Below are 12,070 nucleotides of genomic sequence, written 5' to 3'. Positions count from 1 at the left end.
TGCCCCTGCCTCCCATGAACGTGCGCTGTTGCTCCCCAAGCAGGAGCCACCTGCAGCCTCCGTCCTACGGGCCAGTCCTGTCCCCCATGAACAAGGTCCACGGCGGGGTCAGCAAGCTGCCCTCCGTCAACCAGCTGGTGGGCCAGCCTCCCCCACACAGCGCCACAGCTGGGGCCAACCTGGGGCCCATGGGTGAGTCCCCGGGCAGCGGAGGACCCGGGCAGCGGGTTGGGAGACCCAGGGGCAGGGCCGGCTGGAGACTCGGGAGCATCTTGCTGGCTGTCTTCCCCCAGCGGCTCTGGCCTGCTGGCACACAGGTGGTTTGCTTTGCTCGCTCCTGACGGGGGAAGGGAGGGCCGTGTCTGGTGGGAGGCAGAGGTGATAGGACCTAGGCACAACCATGAGTCTGGCAGCTGAGCCCAGAGCCTCAACTTCCCCATCAGCAAAACAGCAGAAGCAGGGCGCCGGTGGCTCACGCCTGGCATCCTAGCTACTAAGGAGGTTGAGATCTGAGGATCACGGCTCAAAGCCAGCCTGGGCAGGAAAGCCCATGGAAGTGGTGCTGTGGCTCAAGTGGTAGAGCGCTCACCTTGAGCTGAAGAGCTGAGGGACAGCGCCCAGGCCCAGAGCTCAAGCCCCACGACTGACAAAAAAGCAAAAAACAAAAAACAAAACAGAAGCACTAGGTTCCCTTGCTCCATGGATTTAATGCAAGGCCTCATCAGGGCCTGGGCCTTACAGGAAGTCGGACCAGGAAGTCCAGGCCTTCCCTAGAATGCCCTGATGTGGGCACCGTGGTACGTTCCCGGTGGTGAGGCCTGGCGTAAAGCCTTTGGGACCCAGTGACAAGTGCTTAGTCCATCACTTCACTGACAAACAGAGCATCCTGCACCAGCAGCCCTCTGCCCTCTGTCCCCACCTCACGGGGACAGGAGACCAGGCCCAGTGAGTTCCATCCTGCTCAGGTTCTACTGGAGATGCTGTCATTGCCTTGGGAGCAGTCTGGGTGTCCACAGCCCAGGGTCCACAGCCCGGGCAGGGCTAGTTCCCAGGAGCCACGCCCAGCTCCTTCTGACAGCCTGCCCTGCCTTCTCCCAGGCCCTGGCATGCTCAACAGCCACAACCACAGCATGCCAGCCAACGGGGAGATGAACGGTGGCCACAGCTCCCAGTCCATGGTCTCAGGGTCCCACTGCACCCCACCACCCCCCTACCATGCTGACCCCAGCCTTGTCAGGTGAGTGGGCTTCCTCTGGCTCCGGGCTCCTGCTGTTTCCCTGTCCACTAACCACGCATGGCTCCTGCTGCAGGGAGGGAGCGGTCATACACACTGTCCCGTCCTGGCCTGGCCTGGCCCATCCCGTCCCATCCTGTCCCGTCCTGTCCTGTGGGCAGTGGGCAGTCGGGGGCTGCCCTTCAGGAGGTCCTCCTCACCCCAGCTGTCCACTCCCTCCCCCGCTCCCCGCATGAAGAGTGAAGCACAGCCTGGGTGCTTGGAGTTAATGCTGCTTTATTTTTCCAATTCTGTCTGCAGCTTCCTAACAGGATTGGGCTGTCCAAACTGCATCGAGTATTTCACGTCCCAAGGGTTACAGAACATTTATCACCTGCAGAACCTAACCATAGAGGTAAATGGCTGCCCACCTGCACAGCTGTGGGCAGAGATGCTCTTTCTCTTGGCTGGGAAATTTGCAAACTTTTCCCACAGTCAAGCAGAAGAGATGCACTCTCCACAGACTGTACCCCAAAGTCAGTGAACCCCAAAGTCAGGACTCATAGGCAAGGTTAGCTGACACCGAAGGAAGCCGGGTGGACATGATCCCTGCTTCTGGGAGTTGTGCTCCAGGGGGTGTTCTTGTTTGAATCTCCCGTGACCCGGACAATCTCCCTTTGTTGTCTAGGGATGGGCCATTTCCAAGACATAAAAAGTTGAACAATGCAAGAGCCAGAGGAAGCTGGTGGTAGTTCAGAGCTGTGTATCTATGGAGAAACAGGCCCAGAGAAGGCAATTAGCTGGTCAAAGCCACACATCTCCTCTGACACCTGTGGCTACCAAACATTCGGGGTTGACCAGATAGCCAGGGCTTGTCTTTGGGCTCAGTGGGACTGGCAGGTAGACCCAGGAGATGTGTCCTGAAGGTAGCATGAGAAGTCCATGGGCACAACAGCTGGCCTCGTGTCCTGGGCCTCCATTTTGTGCCTTGTACAGCCTTTGTTCTCCAGCCAGTTGGATCAGCCTGGGCCGGAGGCCTACCCGAGTCCATCCCCAGCCCTGGGCCCAGGCCAGAGCTATAGGTGGCCAGGTGTGACTTGTCAATCAACTGGAGTTAGTGCCTAACAACCTTTCTGTGTGTTGCTAACTGCCCCCACCTGCCCCGGGTCCCAAGCCTTAGTGGTCCCTGCTTGGCAACCCTGAGGCCACGCTTTAACCCTGTCCTTACTACTGTGATTCATGTGCTTGTGGCTAAGCTGGGAGCTCAGGGATGGCCTGGGATGAGCTAACAGGGGGACCAGCCCCAAGGCCAGAAGGCAGGTGGTCCTTCCGGCCTCCATCTCTGCTCTGACTTGGTCGCAGCACCAGGAGCAGCCCCTGTGCATTCTCCCTTCTAAGACCCCCACACGCACACTGCCTCTCAGCACACAAGAAGTAGTGGGGGGTGGACGGCCAACCGATGCAGGTGGGGCATCCCTGGCTGGGGAGGGGAGCCTGGCTCTGGCTGGGGGAGGGGAGCCTGGCTCTGGCTGGGGGAGGGGAGCCTGGCCCAGGGCTGCACCTGCTTCTTCCCTCTAAGCCCGTGGCTGTTCTCGCAGGACCTCGGGGCCCTGAAGATCCCCGACCAGTACCGCATGACCATCTGGAGAGGCCTGCAGGACTTGAAGCAGGGCCATGACTGCGGCCAGCAGCTGCTGCGCTCCAGCAGCAACGCGGCCACCATCTCCATCGGGGGCTCGGGCGAGCTGCAGCGCCAGCGTGTCATGGAGGCCGTGCACTTCCGCGTGCGCCACACCATCACCATCCCCAACCGTGGGGGCCCGGGCGGTGTGGCCGGCCCTGAGGAGTGGGCAGACTTCGGCTTTGACCTGCCTGACTGCAAGTCCCGGAAGCAATCCATCAAAGAGGAGTTCACCGAGAGCGAGAGCCACTGAGGGCCCCACCTCCTGGGAGCCTGTCCAGCCTCCCCGTCCTCCTCCACCAGCGCTCCTGAGCCTGGACCTGTGGGCTGTGTCCACAGAAAAAGCCAGGACCTACCGCCAGGTGCCATTCCCAAGGGGACATTGCAAGACTTTGCTGGCCCCCAGAGAGGCCCAGTTGAACTGGACCTGAATGGCTCGGAGACTTCTGGAGCTTTCCTACCTGGTGATGGGCGAGGCCCAGGTGTGCTGGTCGCCAAGGCAGGGGCTGTCTGTGGGCGGGACGCCAGCCTCTGTTGCCTCCTTGCCACTGGGGAGTGAACAAGATACTTCTATCGGATGCTGATGGACTGCCAAAAAGTATTCTCTGAAGTCTTCTGCTTCCGCATGGCCGGGAACAGCAGGGGGAGCTACCCCAAACACATGTACTTGTGAGTTCATTCCAAACCATGTCTTCACTCACGGTGGGGCTGGGCCTCCTCCGAGGGATGCAAGGATGGCTCTGTCCCTAACACGTGCCCATTGCTGCCGCTTGAAATAGTCAGTGTATCTGACCTGGAGAAGATGGCGGTGGTGGGCCAGGCCTCTCCCCGGAAGTGAGGGAGCTTCTGGTACCAGACCGCCTGCCCTCGTCCTAAGAGCACGCTCACGCTGGCCCCAAAGCACAGCCTTCTCTCTCCAAGCACAGTGGGGTGGCGTGCTGCTCGGACTGCTGGAAATTGTCCATGTTTGATAAAACGATGCTTTCTACATGGTGGGTCAGATTTTTTTTTTTAAACTTTCCCACATTTCCTTCAAAGACCAACTTAGCACATTCCTGGATTATTTGTGTTGTAACCATAAACCAACCTAAAAACAAAATCAAAAACAAACCCTGAGGCAGGCAGACAAGGCAGTCACTTGTACCCAAGGATGGTTGGATGGTAAAGAAACCCAGAAAGAGTGTGGCTGGGGAAGGGGCCTGCGCTGCTCCTTGAAGCCCTTTTTGGTGGGGGGGGGGGGTGGGTGGGGGGGGGATGATGTAGGCAGGGGTCCGAAAGCCAATGCCAGGGCTCAGAGGCCAGGGCTATGCTGTCCTATCCCAGGACAGCACTGGGATAAGAGGATGGGTGCGGGGGGGGGGGGGGAGGGTTCAGGCCTTTATGAATCACCCCAATGAGTGGGTTGGAGACAGCACCTGCACACACCCTGTGATGGGTACCTTTCCACCTCCAAGGAGCCCTTTAGGGCAGGGAGCCTGCAAGAAGCTAGGCCTCCATCCACAGTAGGACAGCAGGGCCTCAGGTGTGGGCCTCTGCCCTTTGCCAGAGCACATGTGGTGGCATTCTCTCCTTCCGCTCACCCTCCTCTCACCAGAGACCCCTGACAGAGGAGGTGGAGCCCTCAGGCAGAGGATGGTACTGACACAGCCCACCAACACAGCTTCACTCTGGGGCTTCCTCCTGGGAGCTGGCTAGCACGCTGTCCCCATCTGCACAGGCTGTGCTGCCCCACAGTCCAGAGACTGAGGACACTAGCTCAAGGGGCCAGGAGGCTCCACGTTGGAGGCTAGGGCTGACTACCTGGTGGACCTTTCCAGCTACAGGACAGCGTTCACAGCTTGGCCTCCAGGGATCTCTGGGGAAATGCACACCTGTGCCCCAGTGGGACAGCAGCCTTGGTGCTTCCCAGGCTTGGATGTGGCAGCCCCAACTCACCTCACACATCTGTCCTGACAGATGTGGAAAACAAGGCCAGATGGGTTGGGGTCCAGGCCTTAAGTGTTCACTTGCTCTTGAAGATACAGCTGCAGCCTAGTTCTCCAGGGATACCTCAAAGGCCAGGCAGGTCCCTCCCCTGGCCTTTAGAGCCAGGCTGAGACACATGGGGAGTCACACTCGTTGTGCTCTTAGACCCATTCCCTGTCAGATCGCATCACAGAGGGGCTGTCATGGGGCTTCCAGAGAGTGCTCCTGGGAGAGCTGGGGTCTGAAGCTGTCACCAGAACCCCAGTCAGACCTCCAAGGAAGGAAGAGCATATTTGGGGGAGGGGGGCAGTAGGGGGCAGCCAGACCCCCTGTCTCCTCAGATCCGGGATGAGCCCCCAGTGCTGGTGCCATGGCTGGAGGGCACCACAGGAGAGAAGGAGCCACTGCTGTGGAGAGGACACACAGATAGAACAAGCATGCTGACTGGTTTAAGCCCTTCATGTACAAAACTCAAAACCCAAGAGAAAACAAACCTTTCAGGCACCAGGTGTCCAGCAGCACCAGGGCAGTGGCCGGAAGCGGTCAGTGGTGGAGAAGAAGCCACCTGCTGACAGAAGATGGGGCCAGAGGACCCTGTGTGCCCACGTGTGGCTCCACCTTGGCCCACGGGGTTCCCCAAAGCTACCGCACACCCTGTGTCCAACCGGCGGCCCCCATGCTACTTTCTACAAGCGGTGGCTGTGTCTAGATGCTTCCTCCAGTCCCGGGCCATTGAGGGGGCCACCACACTCAGCACCACCAGCACAATTGTGCAGGAATCTGGCACGGAGCAAAATGCATCCTTTAGAACACATGAGCCTTTCAGCCTGGAAAAGCACTTGAATGCTTTAACAAGAAAACAACACACAAGTCCATGTTTCCAATACAATATCATGCTTTGTTGAGCAGTATTAATGGATTTATTCCAACTATATTATTAATTCTTTTTGGTAATGTAATCCTAGAAAAAATGTGTTATTTTTTTAGCTGTGTTTTGGTGGGAAATGTTGTTTTTGTAATATAATAAAGCACCCTTTCCGATGACTGGATCTCATGACTGAGCCGTCCCTAGGTTTGTCCTTTGCTCAGATGCAAGGACAAGGGACAAACAGAGCTTGGGTACAGTCAGAAAGGAAGAAGCAATGGGCACTAGTGGCTCTTGCCTATAATCCTAGCTACTCAGGAGGCTGAGATCTGAGGATCACAGTTTGAAGCCAGCTTGGGCCAGAAAGTCTATAAGACTCTTATCCAAAAAGCCAGATGTAGAGCTATGGCAAAAATGGTAGAACGCTAGACTTGAGCACATCTGATCCTAGCTATTCAGGAAGCTGAGATATGAAGATCATAATTCAAAGCCAGTCCAGATGGAAAAGACCATGAGCTACTTGTTCCCCAGGTAATCACCAAAAAAGCTGGAAGTAGAACTATGGCTCAAGTGGTAGAGTGCTAGCTTGGAGCAAAAGAGCTCAGGGACAGAACCTAGGCCCTGAGCTCAAGCGCCAAGACGGGCAGGAAAAGAAAATCCATGGTACATAGTGTTATGCCAAGGTCGCAGGACCCCCACCAAGAAGACCAACGAGAGTCAGACTCTACAGCTGTTTTATTTAAACAGGCTGCAGCTCAGGCCTCGTTCTACACTCCGACACAGCGGAGCCCAGGAGGAGAGCCCTGAGCTAAGGATTTGCAGGTCTTATAAAGGCACACAACCAGGTGGTTTAGCACCACGTGTTGCTCTGCTCTGAAACAAGCAACAAATGGGCACTGCCTCAAGTACTCTAACCTTTCATTTCCCACCTTGACTTATGGTCCTGAGACTCAATCTTGTGGCTCTGGTCCAAAACTAAACTCCAACAGCTTAGTCCCTCTCTGACCTTAGCCATACTATTAAACAACAATACCAGTAACAATCAGTTCATTTTTCTTTTCTTGAGGCATATGCGGAGTGGTTGGGTAGGATGCTTGGAGACTTCCCATGTTTCCCCATGGTCATCCAGGGCAAAGGGGTCAGCCAGTCTGGCATGGGAGCAGTGGATCCAAGCAGCAATGCCGTCCACCTTAAGGGCAGTAAGTGTAACCAGTAGCACCATGTAAGGTCCCTTCTACTGTGGTTCCAGAGATCAAGTTGTGCCTTTGAACAAACACCCAGTCCCCTGATTTAAACAAATGAGGGGTAGAAATAAAAGCAGAATCATATAATGCTCTAAACTGGGGCCACATACTCTTATGTACCAGCTGTAAATAGTCAAGCTTACACAGAAATTCAGTATCATCCAAATCAGCGAGCAATTCAGTCTGAAGGCTAGGGATAATGGGTGGAGGATGTCCATACATTATTTCAAAAGGAGTAAAGCCAAGCTGATAGGGTGAATTTCTTACTCTAAACAGAGCAAAATGAAGGAGCGATACCCAGTGTGCGCCAGTCTCCAAAGTTAAGGTCTCTTTTAGAGTCCGATTCATTCTTTCTACCTGCCCTGAACTCTGGGGTCTATAAGCACAGTGCAATTTCCAATCCATCCCCAGTGCCGCGGCTATTCCCTGACTTACTTTTGAGACGAAGGCCGGTCCATTATCCGACCCGATGGTGGATGGGAAGCCATACCTGGGTAGGATTTCTTCCAGGATCTTCTTACCCACGATATTCCCGGTCTCATGTTTTGTTGGGTAGGCTTCAACCCATCCTGAAAAGGTGTCTACAAAAACTAGCAAATATTTATATCAAAATTTTCCAGTTTTAATTTCTGTGAAGTCTACTTCCCAATACACACCTGACCTATCTCCATAGAGGCGAGCTCCTTTTGTAACCGGTTGATTGGGGGCATTGGTGAGCTGACAGGCTTTACAATTTCTAACAATGTCCTCAATGAGTTGGCTCCCTTGCCTAATTTTTACTTCTGAGTGTCAGAGCAAGTCCTGCATTCTTCGGATTTCCATGTGAGAGGCCCGATGGATTCTTTTAAGAATCCCCTTGCCCAATCTTTTTGGCAAGATAAGTTTCCCCTCACCAGTTTTCCACCAGTCTTTATTTTCTTCTCTGCTTGGGGGTTTATAGGCCATGGGAATTTTCTTTATCCACTCCAAGTCTTCTTGGGAGTACTGAGGCTCAGGAGGCAAAGCTCATGGCCCTGGGTATACTAGAGTCAGTACTTCCACTCTGGGCTGGAGAGCCGCCTCCTTAGCTGCCTGATCGGCCAAGTTATTTCCTTTGGTTATAGAATCAGTTCCCTTTTAATGGCCACGATAGTGCATAATGGCAATATTTGCTGGTTCCCATATGGCCCGGATGAGGCTTAAAATTTCTCGTTTGTTTTTAATAGTGTTTCCCTCAGCTGTCAGCAGCCCCCTCTCTTGGTAAATGGCTCCATGGACATGCACAGTGGCAAAAGCATACCGACTGTCCGTGTAAATGTTTAGTCTCTTCCCTTTTCCCATCTGTAGGGCTTTTGTTAGTGCCACTAGCTCTGCTCTTTGTGCAGACGTTCCCTGGGGGAGTGCTTCTGCCCACACTATCTCAGTGTCCGTGGTGACTGCTGCGCCTGCGTACCTTTTTCCCTCTCGAATGAAACTTGCCGTCTGTGAACCAGGTATGCTCAGCATGCGATAGTGGCGAGTCCAACAAGTCTGGCCTCTTTTCCTTGGCCCGGTCTCTCTTTTCACGCTCAATTTCACGTTCTCTGTCCTTCCTTTCCTGTCTTTGCTCCTCTGTCTCTCTCTTATTATAAGCCTTTTCTGCTGTGGCTACTAGATCCCTAATAGACTTTTCACCAAGTTTGTCTAGAGCCTGCAACTTTCACTTTATGTCTGGTGCAGCTTGATTTATATAGGCAAACATAATCATCTGAGCTGACTTCTGGGTCTCAAGATCATATGGGGTATATTGACTAAAAGCTTCCATGAGCTGCTCAAGATATGCTGCCGGACTTTCACTTCCTCCCTGTCTTACATCATAAACCTTGGCCATATTAGTAGGTCGGCGAGCTGCTGCCTTGAGACCTGCCAACAGAGCCTGGCGGTAGACGAGGAGTCGCTCCCTACCTTCAACCATATTGCAGTCCCATGTTGGTTAGACCTCAGGAAAATAGGCAGCGATCAGGGCAGGATCCGTGATGGGCGCTCCTGTGGGGCCAGGGATATGTTTCAGGGCCGCCTCTCGGATACAGTATCTCTCTTCGGTGGTAAAAAGGACCTGTAAAAGCTGACTGCAATCATCCCAAGTGGGCTGATGAATAAAGAGAATAGTTTCAAGCAAACAAGTTAAATAATCCTGGGGTTTCTCAGAAAAGGGGCATTTTGGGTCCGCCAATTGTATAGATCACTGGTAGAAAATGGCCAATATTGGAGTTGCTGTTGACCATTCACATCCACAGGGCCTACGGCGCGTAAGGGAAAAACAGCTGCATTAGAAGCGGGGTGATCCCACGGCGGCGTCGAGTGACTGGCCCCTCAGAAACGTTAAGGGCAGGTGCCGAGGGTTCTATAGCTCCCTCCTCCTCTTGATCATTCTCAGGTTCTGCAAAAGGAACCTGGAAAGGGGAGTATGGGGGAGGAAACATTTCTTCTTCCAAGTTATCTCCCTGAAAAACCAGGGGTACCTTTTCTTTTCCTCTTTCTCAGCTTCTTTTTGTAAGTCTAGGGGGCTAGATGGAGTGTTGCCCATGGTTTCCAGTCCCATCAGTTGTACAGCCCAAAAAACAATAACCAGTACAAACAAAACACATGCAGGCCTGACAGTTACGGAAAAAAAGCTTACGAAGTAGAGATCTCCCATATTGGTCCATTGACTCCTGTAATGGGACACCCACACCCCACAGCAGAAGGAGCAGACCCACAGTGGGCGAGTTGGGCCTTGGTTAGGAGGCCCTCTTGGTCAGTTCCGGCCCAACACCAAACTGACCCCCACCCCACAATTCACACGGCGGGGGTCTTCCCGCCCCACACGGTGGGATTCCAAGGACCCCCCACTCTACATGGCAGGGTTACCCCCACCCCACAAGAGGATCTGGGACATCTCCCAGTTCCTCCAGGGATGTCGTGCAAGCATGTCCGCTTTGACAACCTTTTATGAATCAGAGTGGCCGTCCTCACAAGGGAAAATGAAAGTAAAACAGACAAACGACAGGACAAGACAAATTAACAAAGACAGCGCTGTTTTACCTTTGGAGTCTGAGGTCTTGGGGGTCTTTGGGGGGATCCCGGATGAGCCCCCACTAATATGTTATGCCAAGGTCACAGGACCCCCACCAAGAAGACCACCGAGAGTCAGACTCTACAGCTGTTTTATTTAAACAGGCTGCAGTTCGGGCTTCGTCCTACACTCCGACACAGAGGAGCCCAGGAGGAGAGCCCCGAGCTAAGGATTTGCAGGTCTTATAAAGGCACACAACCTCTGAAACAAGCAACAAATGGTCACTGCTTCAAGTACTCTAACCTTTCACATAGACTTTAGAGCAAACAGCAAAACAGAGAAAAACACAGTCACTGCTAGGGAGTGTAAGAACCAGGGAGCCAGACAGAAGTCTCTAAGTCATAAGAACTACAGAGCTCTGGGCAGTTTCCTACATCTGCACCCCAGAATCAGCAAGAACATCACACAGTGATAAATACAGGGAAGACTTTTGCAGACTTGCAACAGTGAGGCCTTCGGACCAGGGGCCCATCCTCCCCAGGGAAGCAGCACCTGCATCCAAGGCCCTCAGTGAGATGCTTCCTCTGACAGGTAATGAAGTCTTCCCATAGCAGCGGCTGCCCAGGCACTTCACATGTGCAGCAGCTCTGGCCCCGGAGTCCTTTTCTGTAAAGTCCAGGACTGGCTTGTCCCAAATGTCCTTTCCTCCTCCCATGGGAAGAGGAAGCCAGCAATGCCTGCTGGTGGTCCAGGGACAGGAAAGGGAAAGCCAGAGCAGGAACTGGAGGAGAGAGAAACCCAGAGACCCATAGTCCAAGCAGTTCTGCCCCAGAGGAAGAAAAACTCAGCTTTGGCGTGGGCAGCTGAGGCCAGAGCACAAGGCGTTGGCACAAATCCCTCCACGCTCCCAGCCTCACTGGCAGCCAGTTCCACGAAGTTTTCCCCTCCTACAGCAAGTTCCCCTCCCACCACTGTCCTTCCTGCTCAGCCAGGCCAAGGAGCTGCACTGCACATGCCTGTCCACTCCTTGTCCCAAATGTCCGCCCTGTACCCCAGCCTGCAGAGTCTGCTCACTTAACTTAGTTCTAGGACCTTAGCCGGCCAGCCTTCCCGTTCCTCTGAGTAAGGGCCTCCGCCATCACACTGCTCAGGGGCTGCCTTCCCAGGTCCCCTTCCTGCCTCCCTCGGTCCAAGCAGCTCTTCCTGTGCTCGCCTGGCCCACTGCGGACCCGGTCATACAGACAGCTCATCCTCTGTCCCCCTGCAGTTCTCGATCAGGGCTGGGGCCAGACTGGGTAGAGTCCCAACCCTCGGAACACAGTAGAAATGCTGCTGCTCCAGGGTTGGACCTGCCATAAGAACAGGTCAGTATAGTTTGAATAGGACTCCAGTTGCCCAGAAAACAAGAACAAGAACTGACAAACGAGACTATCCAATTAAAAAGTCTCCACATAGCAAAACCCAACCACACAAATGAAAGCAATGATCAGAACCCAGAGCCAACCCATGGAATTCTGAAAATCTATGTAAGTGTCTGTACCAGAAGGGTCCCCAGATTTGCCAGGCTATGGAGTCTGTGAACACAGCTGCATGGTCCTGCGAAGCCTTTCCCCAGGCAGGAAGTGATGCTGCACCGGGAGAGGGAGAGGAAGGAGGAGGGGAGAGGCAGGGGAGCTCACAGCCCAGCAAGTGGAGGAACCCAGGTCAGAGCCCTCTGAGGCTGGCAGGGGGCGGGAGGAAGGTGTCCCATGAACTCTAGTGCAATCAGACCTCAGAGGCCTGGTCCCAGAGGGAGCCCAGCAGAATTTCCCCTGTGGAGAGAGCCTTCACCTGCCAGGATGAGGGTATAACTGTAATAGATATTTAAGTGCACAGTAGTTTGAGCCCAATAACTAACTTCACTGAGTTGTTGTTACCCACTTTTAACAAGTTTTAAACAGATTTTTTTCAGACTTTTGTTTTTTTTAATCTATCAATCCTGGATCTTGAACTCAGGGCCTGGGCTCTGTCCCTGAGCCTCTCTATGCTCAAGGCTAGTGCTCTACCACTTGAGCCACAGTGCCACTTCTGGCCTTTTCTGTGTATGTGG

General features: G+C 53.9%; 1 protein-coding gene across 4 annotated transcripts in view; it reads left to right on the top strand.

Annotated features, from left to right (window-relative positions):
• Tp73 (tumor protein p73) overlaps positions 1 to 3,147 on the top strand; it is a 44,090-nt gene extending 40,943 nt beyond the window's left edge. For 2 of the 4 annotated variants that reach the window (XM_042702015.1, XM_042702013.1), the window contains exons 10-13: positions 44 to 192; positions 1,099 to 1,237; positions 1,535 to 1,628; positions 2,812 to 3,147. In XM_042702015.1, coding sequence (XP_042557949.1) covers positions 44 to 192; positions 1,099 to 1,237; positions 1,535 to 1,628; positions 2,812 to 3,147 — 718 coding nt within the window. Of the gene's footprint in view, positions 1 to 43; positions 193 to 1,098; positions 1,238 to 1,534; positions 1,629 to 2,811 lie in introns of those variants that run through there. The other 2 variants (XM_042702016.1, XM_042702017.1) reach the window with 2 other exon arrangements.
• The last annotated feature ends 8,923 nt before the right edge of the window (positions 3,148 to 12,070 follow it).

This window comes from Dipodomys spectabilis, unplaced genomic scaffold (assembly GCF_019054845.1).
Source record: "Dipodomys spectabilis isolate Male_0828 unplaced genomic scaffold, ASM1905484v1 ptg000299l, whole genome shotgun sequence".
Lineage (NCBI taxonomy): Eukaryota > Metazoa > Chordata > Mammalia > Rodentia > Heteromyidae > Dipodomys > Dipodomys spectabilis.
The sequence above is the reverse complement of the archived record's forward strand: the minus strand, read 5'-3'. Positions and strand labels throughout refer to the sequence as shown.